The sequence below is a fragment of the Betta splendens genome, chromosome 17 (assembly GCF_900634795.4).
Source record: "Betta splendens chromosome 17, fBetSpl5.4, whole genome shotgun sequence".
In the NCBI taxonomy this organism is placed as follows: Eukaryota; Metazoa; Chordata; class Actinopteri; order Anabantiformes; family Osphronemidae; genus Betta; species Betta splendens.
The window spans coordinates 11,912,015-11,926,520 of NC_040897.2; the positions used below are offsets into that span (position 1 = coordinate 11,912,015).

Below are 14,506 nucleotides of genomic sequence, written 5' to 3' on the forward strand. Positions count from 1 at the left end.
GTCACTTTGCTTTTCCTCTGTTTGCCATTTCTAACGTATAGAGCAAATTGTATTACATTTGGCAAACGTCTGTACGAGTGAATGGGATGGGGCCCACAGGCCAGGGTCCTGTCCAAGCATGGAGTGAATGTGCATCCACAAAGCCAATGTGACTTAATGAAGTCAAGTCAGTTAAAGGCCCAATGGAACAAAAGAAAAATAACAAAAAGGATATTGGTCCTAAAAAAGCTGCAACTTTACAAGAGGTCCACTCAACGTGATTAATTAGGACGGGCCAAGTCGCATAGAGGAGGATCTGGGCCTTATTGCTCATTAAAGGAACTTTTGATGGAATCATTTAAAGGCCAGTATAGAAAGGAGGACTGAATGCAGCAAGTAACACTGATATAAAGTGAAGGGCATTAAACTAGGAGGAAATTATTTTTGCATCTACCTCAGCATAAAACACAGTGAGGCGATGTAAACACTCAGCTTCTGTCCAAGGCTCGACAGAAAAAGGAAGAAAAACCTTTCAAAACATCCAAAGGTCACAAACTAAAACTTCGATAATTGTTTTTCATTTGCACACCTGAATAAATGTAATTATGTGGTGTTAGAGGGGTTGCGCGCCGTTGTCACGGCAACCAAACAACTGGGGGAAGATGCTGCATCGAGCAGATGTTTGTCAAGACATTTACACAAGCAAATCTCCATCAACTACTGTGTTTCTTTTGTTGTATAAAATAAACCATGAGGATAAATGAGCTGATTGGACAGGACAGATAATAAATGACCCCCCCCCCCCCCCCGTGTCCTCCAATCATACAATATGACACGTATCATTTATGAATCCTTCATGTCAGAGATGGTTGAATTCTCCCAGTCCATCACTCAGGTGCAGCAGCCGAACAGGTCAGTGGGCATCAGTTAAAGACCTGGGGTTGCGCCGCGTGTATAATCTGTCTGCACACGAAGCACAGCATTTGATGGCAAGGGGTGAGGCTCGCTCACTGAACCCAATCTGCACATCGAGTCCAAAAAAATTAAAGCTTTCTGAAAATCAGGCGGCACTCCGTCACCTTTTAAATGTGAAAAGGTTGCAAATGGCTGCCGAGCATTTCTGTTCGCCTCATTATCATTACTTTTCGGTTGTTGGAAAGCAAGAGGCTACGGCGAGATGAAACCAATTGAGTCCCCGGCTGCCTCCGCAGAGCAAACGGACGTTAAAGTTTAATTTCAAAACCGATTCCTGGTGTGTTTTAAACTAAAAAGCTGCCAGGCGGCCATTGTTCGCCGTTTAAATCCTCCGGACTCCGTCCCGTTGAAATGTTCTTATTGTGCATGCAAATGCCTTCAGATACCTAGTGTCGCTATTTTATAATGGCTCGTACATCGGTGCCAGCCACTGGTGAATATCTCATTTTCGAAGGAATTCCTTCCTTTGAAACGTCAGGTCTTGGCAGGAACACGCGTGACACATCGGCACAATGCGGGAACAGGCAGGACAGATAGAAGGCAGGCTCAGACCTTTTCAGCCGGGTTTACTTTGTCTCCTGTTGACAACAGCTACATTTGGTTCTTTAATTTTTATTTATGTCCTCTTTACAACATATTGTACAGAGTTGTCAAATGTTGTTAGCACTCTGGAATCATCACAAGGATTAAAATAAATGTAAAAAAAAAAAAAAAACGTAAGAAGCTCCAGTCATGTCAAATAAAGGAATGTTACGGCGCGACTACGGCTAATACAGTTCATAATGCATACAAACAAAACACTTTAAGGCATTTTAATGCTTTTATGTCTTATGTCAGGCGTCTGTGTGGCTTTGCTGAAACAGAAGAAACATTCACACCAATCCATTCGACTGGATAGTTAAACAGCGACTAGTGAAACAGGTCTCCAGTTATAAGATGTGGATTTTAGCACCTCCGTTGCGGTTTTATCCTAAAGGAACATTCAAGTCTACGCTTCCCCGTCTGTGGCTCAGGGGCCGGGGGAGGAAGAGCGCGCTCCGTCTGTAGTGATACATATAGATTATTAGCCGGGCTTAATACGCCACACAGGTCTCTTCCTCCCAAGCCCCCGCCCCACAGCGAGCACCCCCCCCCTCCCGGCCACACCGCGCCGATTCTGAGGCTAAACCCAACCCTTATCCGAGCCCCACATCTGCTGTCTGACGCTGCGCGGCCGCCTCGATTTCCCTTCATCTCAGAATGAAACGTGCGCCGTAGAGAACAGCCACACAGAACCTTCCATAACACACAAGGTCAGACGTATAACATCATATTCCAGTGAACGCTGTTACATATCGTCCCCACATGTTAAACATGTTCTCCGTGTGTTCTCTTATGTACATAAGCACAACATTACTTTGCTTTACTTAGGGTGACTGCTTTACTTTATATCAGATTTCACTTTAACTTGACACACATATACATGACAAATGCTTCATATCACCCGGAGAGGAGCTAGTTGGACTCTAAGTTTCTGCCTGGCGTCTTCTGTTTGGCGAGAAGGTGAATTTCTGTCCAATGTTTTGGACATTTGAACCAGCAGAAACAACACAGTAAAGGGTCAGAGGAAGGAGGGACGGTGGGCTGGCAGGGGCCGGGCCTTCGGGAGGGGCGGCGAAAGGGGGGGGGGGGGGGGGGGGGTCGTCCGTCAATCAGCGCGAGTGCCCGAGACCGAGTTGGAAAGAGAGGAGGAGGAGGATGTGAAGGAGGAAGAAGGACAGAGGAGAGAGGAGCGGAGCATTGAGCTGTAGGCCTGGCACCCAGATAAGGAGCGGCTTAAAGAGTGGAGTGGATTGTGTATAGGCCTTTCTGTTGCGGAATAATGCGGCGCAAAGTCACTAGACGACAGGAAGTGGAGGAGATAAAGGAAGCCAAAGACGCAAGGACACAGAGTTTGGAAGGTGAATCCACGATGGGAGCGGAGATGGAGAGGGGGGGGGAGCGGAGACGGCCGAGGAGGGAGATGTGCGGAGAGATATCCTGTTACCGGCACGTGCTAAAATAATTAGCCCTGGGTTCTGGGGGGAGGAGGGGGGGGGGGGGGGGTGAACTGGACCCAATATAACTGGGAGGCGGCACCTCCTCCTGGTAACAGCCCCCGGGGCCGTGACGTCATTCCCGGTTGTCGGTCGCCGGCCGCGGAGTCGACGGCGGACAGCGCCGTGCACTCAGGCACAAACAGCACGGCCACACCCCCCCCTCCCCCCCCACGCCTCCCTCCCCCCTCGGCTGAAAAATGTGCAGCTGTTACAGTAAGCCCGCGCTCTTATAGGGCCAGAAATAGCCCCCTTTAGCCGGGGCAGGGACGCGGCGACAACCTCCATTAGCTCAAATGTGAGGGGATTGAATCACCCCGAGCTGGAGGGCTTCAACCTCTATCTGCGCAGGCTGAGAGCAGGAATCATATTTCTCTCGCACTATCGCGCTCCTCTGCCGCCGCGCCGGCCCTTTCCCCCCTATCTGGAGTCGCTCGGCGCGTGTGGCCGCGTTGTAAACGTGAAGGGGGAAGATTGAGGGAGCCCTAAACACGAGCGGGGGGGGGGGGGGGGGGGGGGGGCATCACGGTTCCCTCCTACGGAAGTTATGTGCATAGTTAGGACTTAAACAGTTTTACAGTTCGCCCAATGAGAGCGCGGGCTCCTCGATGAGGCGCCGTAAAAATTGTTTGACACCGTCGCCACTGATGTAGAGGGACTATTCTTACAGCCAGTGCTGTCTTGAAAGAGTAGAGATAATGGGAAATAATGGGGGTTGCATCAGGCTGGGCAGAAAAGGAGGGAGCAGACTAGAGGAGTGGAGGCAGTCACGGAGAAGTCAGACCTTTATCTATAGGAGAGAGAAGAGGAGGAAGAAGAGGGACGGGAAGTGAGAGAGGAGAAGAAACAGGACAGAGCAGTTAGCATATAAATCACTTCTGTAATTTGAATTAACAAGAAAGTCAGGAGATTCACAATGAAAGAGGCAGGAACGGGACAGAAGAGCGAGAGGAGTGGAGATCAGCATGAGGGGAGAAAGTTGGAGTTTGACGCGTCGCCTTGAGGGGGGAGAAAAAAAAAGCAAATTGGCTTGTCCCCGTCGCCGCGGCGACGCCATGCGTATCGGACGTACTTGGAGAAAGCTTTTTTGTGTCCGCGGATACGATCGCAATGAAAGGAAGCAAGTGGGCAAAACCCGAGGAGCAGCTTTTTGAGATTTTGTTATCGAACCCCGACGTCTTGGGGTCTCGCTTCAAACGGCATATCTTATGACCTGACAAAAGCACTCAGCGCGCCGCGTGGTGGAGGAGATCATGGCGACGTGCACCGAGGTCGGGGCCGCGCTGCTTTTTTGCTTTTGCTGCTGATGCTGCGTCCGCAGTCGTCAGCCTGTGACCACAGCAGATATGATTTGACTCCTTCATTCAGGGACTCTGCGGTGGGCGGAAAGTAGGTTGTGGTAAACTCTCCGGCTGCTGTGGACAGACCTCCCACGGCCTCTCCCCCCTCCCTCCCTCCCCCCCTCCCCCCGCCGGTCTCATTTTCTGAAGGTGAGCTGGTCGGCGAGGCGGGAGAGGAGGTCAAGTGCTCTGGCCCCTCCCGGCCCTCCCTCGCGGCGCCGCCCCTCCTCCACCTCGTTCTGGCGCATCATCTCCAACTCGATGGTCATCAGAACCCGGCCCTCCTCCCCCCCTCCCCCCACCCGCTCCGTCTTCCGGGCTACGGTTCGTGGCTGCTGCGCGGGCCGGGCCTTCGCCGCCGCCGCCTGGCGCCCGGGCTGGAGCAGTCGGCCGGCGAGCCCGCCCCAGCCCCTCCCCGTATCCTATTTCTTATCCTTGCGTGACTCCTGCTTCTTCTTTTCTGATGCGGCCGCCTTCACCTTGGAGGGTTCGGCGGGAGGCGCAGGGCCCTGTGGGGGAGGAGGGAGAGGGGGTCGGGTGAAGAACAGGGGAGGAGAGTCACTTCAGGAGGAAAGGAGCGTGGGGGAGATAGAGACAGAGGGAGGGGTGGTGGGAAAGTGAGGGAAGGGAGAGGGGGGTGAGGTGGGGGAGTTAGAAGTAAGACCATGAGAGATGAGGTTAGGAGGATGGAGTCGTGTGAAGAGGAGAGAAGAAGACATTTAGAAGGACGAGGAGAGAGGTGGACATACAGAGAATAGAGAGAGAGAGAGGTGAGGAGGAAGAGAGACAGTCCTTTTAGGGGAGGGGGTAGCATGTGAGGGGGGGTGGTGTCCAGAGCTGTAAGGGGGTGACAAAACAGGTAACCATGCGTTAGGATGGGACACAGGTTCAGGTAGGATCCATACACCTGTGACACCTAGGAGACAAAAGATCAATAACACACGCACACACACACATGCACACACACACACACACGTGCATGCACGCACACACACACATGCACACACACGCACACACACACACATGCATGCACGCACACGCATGCACGCACGCACACACACACACACACACACACGCATGCACGCACACACACACACACACGCACACACACACACGCATGCACGCACACACACACACACACACACACACACACACACACACACGCACACACACACACGCATGCACGCACACACACACACACACACACACACACACACACACACACACGCACACACACACACGCATGCACGCACACACACACACACACACACACACACACACGCATGCACGCACACACACACACACACACGCACGCACACACACACACACACACGCACACACACACACACAGTAAACAATACTGAAACGGGGAACCTAGTGTTGAAGGTAGAAGCCTTTGGAAATGAAGCTGAGCTTAAATCGGCAGGTGTGAAGTTAACAAAGTGATGCCATGAGAACTAACAACCACCCTTGGAATCAGATCGTGGTTTCCATTATTAATCCTTGTTAAATTTTGAAGCAGAGCCGCTGCTGCTCTGGAGCTTGTTTTTCAACCTTAGTGTCACAATAATATTTTTTTTCTAAGTTTCCTTAAAATGCACAGATTGGGACAGAGCAACGCCTTGGATCTCACTCTGACAGCGTGCTGTGTTGATTAACCTAGGAATTAGCACATGCACATTCATGCTGCCCTATGGCAACATTTGCTTACAAATCGTACAAATGAACTTTGCAGGTGAATAAATTATTGATCATAGCTCATCTACACCATTTGCCTGAACGGGCCGGTCTGACTGGCTCAGATATTTATAGAGCGATTCAAATATTCATCCAGTTATGTAATTCACCCATTCACTCCCACTCATTCTGTACATTGTCTGTGCAACATTTAAAGACATCCATGAGGAATCCATAGGAGGCATGAAGAAGAAGAAGAAGAAGAAGAAGGGGGGAAAAGGAAGCAGAGTGAGGCTTCGCTGGAGTCCGTGAAGAAGAGCTGGACAGAGCAGAGATGAGGTCAAAGGAACACGTAACGGAGCAAAAGCTGCATTCAAGCACATTAACCTGCAAATTAACCTACTGAAAAGCATCACAGGCGCACAACAATGGTGCAACGGAGCCTGACCGAACTCGGCTCGTATGTAATGGATTTCACAACACCGCGCAGCTTTAACACGCGTCCACAGGTGGATCCACAGACCAGGACGTGGCTACAGACAGTGCTTCGGAGGAAACGTCCTCGGCCTCAGGTTCCGAGACGGACTGAAGTGCTCTAATGTATCAGCTCAGCCAGCAGTGGAAAGCTCACCGGGGGCTGCTTCCACCCACTGCAGCTTCCACTAACAACACCCCGCTGATTGCATTAGTATATTAATCATATTTAATTGTGCTTTGTGCAGCGGCGGCGCACTGAAACGGCGATGGAGGCGCGCGCTGCAGCGAACGCGCCGCTCCACGGGGCCGCTGTGCATCCTACAGTAGCCACCGTCATTAGCCCCGATCACACTCACGTCCTCTCATACATCATTGCATTATGCATCCCACTGAAGGCCCCCGTTGTGTAGTGCGCGGCGTTGCAGTGCTCCCACGCTAAGGACCGGGCTGTAAACGCGTCAACACAATGCAGAGCCACCTTTGTTACAGGGGCTGCACACACTTGAAATGAAATCTGGGTACAGTGGCAAAACAGGAGGGACTGGTGGGGAGGGAGGTAAGTGGCCCTGTCCTCTGCTGCATACTAAAAAGACACTGTGACAGGTGAGGAGGGAGATTGAGAGATAGATAAAGAGTGAGAGGTAGTGATTTTCTGTCCAGAACTGAGGCTGATCAGGACCCGGAGCACCTGATGAAGGAGAGGAGAGAAACTGGAAAGGGACTGAGGCGGCGGCGGCGGCGGAGAGAGAGAGGATGACGAATCGACAGAGCGAGAGAGGAAGTAACACGGGCACAGGAGGAGAGGAATTACAGGCGGATAGGTGCTTCTCATGGTCAGCGAGGAAGTCAAAGGCAAACAGGGGTGGTGGGGAAGAAGAAGAGGAGGAGATGAGGAGGAGGAGGAGGAGGAGGATGTGACTGAGGAGAAGGAGACAGGGGACCGGATAAAAGGAATGTGAATGAGAGAGAGAGGGAAGTGGAGTGGAGTGAGTAGGGGGGAGGCAGTGGGTGGAAGGAAAGAAGAATGTGTGTGTGTGTGTGTGTGTGTGTGTGTGTGTGTGTGTGTGTGTGTGTGTGTGTGCTCAGATCAATACCAAGTACACTCAATTATCATTCCAGTATGCAGTGTGTGTGTGTGTGTGTGTGTGTGTGTGTGTGTGTGTGTAGCAGTGGGGTAAACTCCACTCCCACATCTCCACCAAACGGGGAGGCACACATCACAGGCTTCCTCCGTCTCCCCCCTCCCTCACCCACTTCCTCCCTCCCTCTCTCTCTCTCTCTCTCTCTCACCCGCAGCCTCACAGACTTGTGATGCAAGTTCAGCAAACAGAAAGTAACGACGACGCGGCGGCTGATAGGAAATTGTGTTATGTCAGCAGCGCTCCTAATAAGGGCCATTTGATCAAACAACCACTTATGAGCGCTCTATGAAGCCCCATGGGTCCTCTGTGTGCGGCGGAGCTACAGGAGAGGAACCGGCTCGGAGGACGGAGACAAATAAAAATAAAGGAGCGCCAGCAGAGATGGAATCTCGCTTTTACCGGCAGTGTTTCTTCAGAGCCGAGAGACGCACGAGAGTAACTGTAAATGACAACATTGTCAAATATTTCAGTGTCCTTTTGGCGGCGAGTTATTTATTCATATATGCACTGTCACCCGCCACAGGCACTTGAGAGCGAGTGACTGCAGCTGAGGAGTAACCTGACAATCACACGACAGAAGAAAGGGAAGACGACGTCGGGGGGAGGAAGACGGGCCCCGACGGGAGCGGAACCGCCGCTGGTTGGAGGCGGCGGAGGGGGCGGGGCCCGCGACGGCGCCCCCTGGGGGTCGCTCCACGTCAGCGCACACCTGCGGACGAACGGGTCGACGCCTTTCATCTCCGGCCGCAGACGTTTGTGCACGTTTCATCTGTGAACCGATTTTTCATTTAGGGGGAAGCGCCTTGAACGAAAGCCTCTCCACTTCCCCGTTTTTGTTTTTTTTTTTCCATTATCAGCACGCGAGGCGCACTGTCGATTACAATACACCCCCGCAACCACCCAGCCCCCACATTACCACAGTGTAATCAAACAGAACTTGCCCTGGTGCCTTGTATCCACAAAAGAATACACGGCAAAAAATGTCTGATTAATCCGCCACTTGAGGCTATCACACTCCCGGGAGGAAAGGAGGGGGGGGGGGAATAACCCCAAATCCTCAGCACGCAGCAGAGTCAAAGAACTGATAACAGCCCAGACCATAATAAGCCCGGTGATTTTCATTTGACTCCCAGTGAGCGAAATCAGCAGCTCCCATCCATTTCCCCTCCGCGAGCAAATCACAGTCCATTCAGTGCAGCAGCAGCATTAGCGGAGTGACCTGGCGCCGGCCATTTCACAGTCGCTGCCTTGATTTTGGGCCCGCGGCTGTTTGTGCGCAGCGTCGTGTTTGGCCCCCGAGGGAGCGGAGGGAGGCGGCGAGGACGCTGAATGACATGTTATTTTGCGAGTGGGCGCCGGCTGAGCGCGTGGACGCTGTGGAGCCGAACAAGAGGGAGTCCAACAGCCAACGAATGTAATCTCCCCCCAAAGACCACCAATTAGACTATTTAGGCAGCGTTTGGTGCCGTCAAGTGGATGTGTAGATGTGATGAGTGTGTGAGGAGCGGAGGCAGATGAGGAAGAGGGGGAGGAGGAGGAGGAGGGGGGGAACTTGCCTGTCTCTGCTGTGGTCCCTCTTTCTTTTTCTTGCCATGTTTGCTGAAGGGGACAAAAGAGAGAGAATGTCAAGATGCTGAATCCACCTCTCCCTCCAGTGGTCGCGGGGCAGCACTGCCTGGCAGCCGTCGCCCAGAAACCGTCAGCGCAGTCTACCGGCGCCTCGGACGCGGCGCCCACGCGCTCGGCGCATTGGGATCTCATATGACTGGACGACGGCCCCGTCGGCGCCGTGATCCAGTGGATTATCCACTCACACGCCATCGCTTCACTCTTAATAATCTTTCCAGACCTGTGCAGTGTTGTGGTCGGATTAAATCTAAATGAGAAAGAAGACGCGTTCTCCTCCTCCAGCTGACTGGGTTCTGACCCCCCCCCACACACACACACACGCACCCAACCCTATCAAATCACGGTGCGACACAGGTGTCGGTGCCAGGCACGGGCTCTGGCTTCTGCTCCAGGCCCTGGCACAGACACGGCTGGCAGAGCGCCGCGGGCCACGGGCCGGGCACTGACCTGACGCTGAGGCTGAAGACGCGGCGCGCCACCAGGAACCTCATCAGGTAGTAGATGACCACGATGAGCACCAGCAGGCCCAGCACCACGCCGATGATGGCGCCCGTGATCACGCCCGCCTGGATGGGCACTGCGGGCGGAGGACGGGAGGACAGACTCACGTCAGGGCTCGGAAACATTTGGGTTTGAACAAAAGCCAAAAGACCAACACGACGCGGGGGGGGAAAGGCCCCACCTGTCTCAAAGACCAGCACGCGCACGCTGGAGGGCCGGCCCACGATGTCAGGGGGGTTCTTGGCGTCGCAGGTGAAGGTGCCGTTGTCGCTGAAGTCCAGGTTCTTGATCAGTATGGAGCCGTCGCGCCGGCCGGGGTTCCCCACGAACTCCAGCCGGTCCCTGAACGGGCCCTTGTTGTCCACGTAGGGGACGCCGCCGGTGTAGTGGAAAATCTGTGGGACGGAGAGGATGAGAGGAAGAGACGTCTCCACCAGGAACGTGTCGTCACACGTTAAATCCAGAAGCATGGACCTTTCAGCTAGATGCTAACGGAGGTGGTCGGTGGCTAAACAAGCAAAGGGTAAACAGAGGATTGGTGCCGATGACCCAGAATCCACAAGGTCAGAGTTGGCTGGTTGCATGAACGCAAACATGTGACACGCGCGAAAGCAAATCTGCCCACGTACGTGAGGAAATGAGCGACGGAAGATGAGTGGGGGGGGGGTCTAGTTTCAAAGTGAGGGCACCGTGGGAGACAGATGAAGCGAAGGAGGTGTGGGGAGCAGATAATGAGAGGGGGGGAGGGACGAAGGAGGAGACGAAGGGAGGTGGAGGGGGGGGGTGAGGAGACGGAGAGATTAGAGCGATGGCGGCGCGATAAGGGCAGGAGTGGAATTAACAGAGCGGGAGGAGGCAGGCGACTCTAAACGCATCGATTGCTCTGCTCCGACAACGCGCTACAGCCCCGACGCATGCATCATTCATTTGTGGCCTACGAACGCGAGGAAGGGCGACGCGGCGCGGCGTCCGCAAGAGAAGACGAGGAGGGAGCGCTCCTCCGACGTGACTCCGCTTCAGTGACTCACGCTAAACGCGGGGCTCTTTCGCCGCCAAAGGCTCCGCGGCGTCGCCTGCGTCTGACGCGCGGCCGCCGTTTATCACCGCGCTGCGGTAGAAGCGGCCCAAGACAACGACGGGAGCGATGAGCCTGTTGTTATTAATTAAAAAGTTGCTGTAAAAGCAACAATTAGATACTAAAACTTGACAATGTCATCAAGTGCAGCTTTAATGCGGAGGCTTTAAATGTCTTATAGAGATTTCCCTGCATATCACAGCGGCACGTTTCTCTCTCATCCGGACCGGATGATGAAGCGGCTGTTAACAACCCCATAATCTGCATCTTTTAACTGTGTTCAGCTCGTGTGTGTGTGTGTGTGTGTGTGTGTGTGTGTATTACAGAGATGCTGTCCCGGGAGCCGTCGGGCCGGTACGTCCAGGAGAAGGTGACGTCCTCCGAGGTCCAGCGCCAGGAGAAGAAGGAGCAGGAGAGGCGGATGTCGGAGCCCACTAGGCCGTGGCGCTCCCAGCCCGTGTAAATCACGATGGCCTGGGACCGCTCGGGCACTGGAGACACAGCATTTAGTTATTCTCATGCAGAGATGCAGGTTGAGCCGCACATTCAACCGCAAATTCCCTGATTCCAGCGCGCACGCGGTAAATATTTGGGTTGTCGCTGGTGCCGGTCTCCAACAGTCAAACGGGAAACATGGTTTCTCTATTAATATGGATTATGGTGGCGTAATCATGTGCAGTGTTTATGCTTGAATAATATTTAACGACGGCTGCGAAATCAATAATTCACTCGGCTGGAAAACGCACGCGGCATCTCAAGCAGCCACCGGACGCCCCTGGGACCTGCACGCGGCCCGCTGGTCCCGGATCAGCCCCTCAGCACCTGCTGAGCAGAGCTCACGGCTCCGCCCGCAGACGTCCTTCGGAGCCTCCACAAAACACGTCAATGAAATCACACTTGACGTTTTTTTAATTAAAAATCTGACAAAAAAAACTGCAAACGTGTGAAAGGAGGGGAGCGGAGAAAGACGCCCGCTTGACAGCAAACCTCTGCCGCCTGAGTCTGAGGCATAATATTTGTGCTCTTTAACTCGGAGACACCTGTTTTTATCAGAGGGGCGCAGATGGACGCTCACAATAGGGCACCTGAAGAAGCTATGGCCGGACTCTGAATAGAATCGATACAGAAAGTGCAAGAAAAGATAAGAGAATTGCCTAAGTTTAGTGTTAATCTAATGAAGAAACCAAACCTTTTAAAGCATCATAAACTCCTAGTTCTGAGGCATTTAAGTGCAAGACCCTCTTCACCTTTAACCTCACTTCACACAAACACAACAAAAAGAAGAAAATCAGTGAGGGCTCGGTGAATATAAAAGCCTTTTCCTTCATATTCATTTTTTTACCTATTCCCAGGAGGAGGACCGACGCCAGCGCCAGGAACGTCAGCATGGCTTCAGGTTTCTGCGGAGCTCCCAAAAGACGGATGCCACGGATTCAACGGCAGCCTGTGGAGGAAGACGTCCGCTCCGGAGGCAGCGTGGATGGAAGGAAGCGAGAGGAAGGAGGAAGGAGAGAAGAAGAGCGGGGAGCAGGAGGCCAGGCTTCAAAACAGGACAACAACACAAAAGCCACTGTCCCCTGGTTTATACCCAACCACACCCCTCGCCCAGGACCGGCCCGGCCCATTGCTCCTGCCTCCACCCCCCCCCCCCCCCCCTCCTCCCTCCTCCTCCTCCTCACTTTCCATGTCTCTGCGTCTTGTGAGAATTCACACTTTATGTTCAGAAGTGGGAGAAAAGCACAGGTAACATGCACAGTAGCCAATTAATCAATTAATTGGTTGAACATCGGGCAAACTGGGGGTGAATCTGCAAACTGGGCCGCATCATTTCACGCCGGGCGCGAGGTGAGATCACGCCCTGTGACGTGACGGCTGTGGTGCGAGGGAGTTTACATACATTTTGTCTGTGTGCAAACATTACATGTCCCCATGCGTTTGTGGCAGTTCACAGTCGGGGAGGAGGCGACGGAGGGGGGGGGGGTCCTGCAATGAGGTCAATCCAGAGCCCTCTCCTCCGTCCCCGGCCCGGCTTTTCGCCCCTCTCTGCACTTTCACCCGGTCCGAGGCCGCCAGCGCCGAACAAAGCCCCGACTCTTCGCTCCCCGTCCTCCCTCTCTCCAGATTCCAGTGGTTTGCTGACGTCGGGCACTCCAAGACAATGGCGAGCGAGGGGCACAAGGCCCGACCGGTGTTTGCCCGTCTGTCAATGGCGCTTTCTTCCCCGGCGGCGTCGCGTCCTCCTGCAGCGCAGACAAAGCGGCGCAGTCAGAGCGCGGCGCCCACTCCTCGCGTTTCCAGTAAATCGTACTGCAAAGTGTGCTGCGGAGACACCTGCTATGTATAGATGGGTTGATATGAGGACACGAGAGCAGGACGGCAGCGGAGACGCGCGGCGCGAAGCGGCCGACGCGCTGGAATGGAATTTCTGCAAAAGCCTCATTTCTGGAGGCCTCATTCCATCATGTTGTCGCGCATCATAAATATGCATTAATTCAGCTGCTGGCATTGTAATAACGAATGCACGCACACATTGGTGGCGTGCGGTTCTGCTGCCGGATTCACTTCACCTACGAGTGTAAAGCACGTCCACACCCAGCGTGGGAATTTATAGATGATGAGAGGAGGCACTCGATCCTAAAAATCAAGGATCTCCTCTTGCAAAGGGGGGGTTTGGCCAAGACACCGGCAAAACATTTAGTGACAGATCGACTTTTGATTACATTCGAGAGCGCGGCATAAAATTCCTGCCACTCGCGACAAATCGCCGCAGCTCATTCATCGCTGCACCTTAAACACCCCCCCCCCCCCCCCCGTCGAAGGATCGGATCGGCCGAACAAAACGGACCCTCTGCCAACCCGTTGGCGCCGTCAAGCGTCTAAGCTTTGGCGCGCGTGTCCACATCGCGGCATCCTTAACAGTTATGGCAGATCCTGCCTCCCGGCGCCCGGACAAACGGGGGGGTTCTCTATGAGCCTGGCAGGTGCTGCATGTGGCACGCGCCCAGAGGCGTCAGCGGCGGCTTGGCAGGAGGGAACTGGATCACGTATAGAGCGGAGGCCCCCGTTCCGTGGGTTGGCAGTGATATAGCACGTGGATGTAGGAGAGAGAGCTTATCTGCTGCTAAATTATACAGGGAGGAGAGAGGCACGCGGCACACGCCGGATCTGCAGAGCCATTTAGAGATTTTTTGTGAAATTATACGCGAGTCCTCAGCTGCACTTTCGCGATATTGAGGTGGACAGGGCTTCATATCAATTGGTGTTATTAGAGATGACAATACGCAAAGTACCCCAGGCTGCAGCCGCTGTGTGAATGAAACCGTCCCGACTGTCTGCCCGTGTAAGTCATCAAGCCTGTTTTCACGGGTTGAGGCAGTGGCCCCGGTTGCATCTGGTGAGGGCACGTCATTAGACACCCGTACAAATTCACACAGCATATTTTCTTGTGATCCTGTAATTTTCTTTGACGTAGGATTATTTCCAATGGGATGGGAGGAAAAAAAATAACATACAAGTGCAGAGTCGAAACCCAGGGATAATCAGAATCTGGGAACGCGTCCCGAGCTGTGGATGTTAGCTCTTGTCAACTCCATCCATGTCTAATTTTTCTGCTGTGTTGAGTATGTTCGCCACAGT

The 14,506-nt window shown here is 53.5% G+C and overlaps 1 protein-coding gene across 2 annotated transcripts; it reads right to left on the reverse strand.

Annotated features, from left to right (window-relative positions):
- Window positions 1-1,550: 1,550 nt before the first annotated feature.
- On the reverse strand, window positions 1,551-12,431 carry mpz (myelin protein zero). 2 transcript variants are annotated; one of them, XM_055503572.1, is made up of 7 exons: window positions 12,213-12,431; window positions 11,195-11,361; window positions 9,977-10,190; window positions 9,742-9,871; window positions 9,222-9,264; window positions 4,849-5,206; window positions 1,551-3,819 (listed from the first exon to the last, which is right to left on the reverse strand). In XM_055503572.1, the coding sequence occupies exons 1-6, from the start codon at window positions 12,256-12,258 to the stop codon at window positions 5,165-5,167; spliced, it is 642 nt and encodes a 213-aa protein (XP_055359547.1). In that variant the 5' UTR covers window positions 12,259-12,431; the 3' UTR covers window positions 1,551-3,819; window positions 4,849-5,164. The 2 variants fall into 2 exon arrangements, with proteins under 2 accessions (XP_055359547.1, XP_028987851.1); XM_029132018.2 differs by lacking the exon at window positions 4,849-5,206.
- Window positions 12,432-14,506: the final 2,075 nt, after the last annotated feature.

What these genes read in the sequence shown, in the direction of transcription:
- mpz (XM_055503572.1), bottom strand. Translation starts at nt 12,258, where the DNA reads ATGCTGACGTTCCTGGCGCTGGCGTCGGTCCTCCTCCTGGGAATAG. An exon ending in GCTCCCGGGACAGCATCTCT is followed by an intron (nt 10,191 to 11,194) that starts GTAATACACACA and finishes TCCGTCCCACAG; the next exon opens with ATTTTCCACTACACCGGCGG. An exon ending in CGTGCTGGTCTTTGAGACAG is followed by an intron (nt 9,872 to 9,976) that starts GTGGGGCCTTTC and finishes CTCCGCCCGCAG; the next exon opens with TGCCCATCCAGGCGGGCGTG.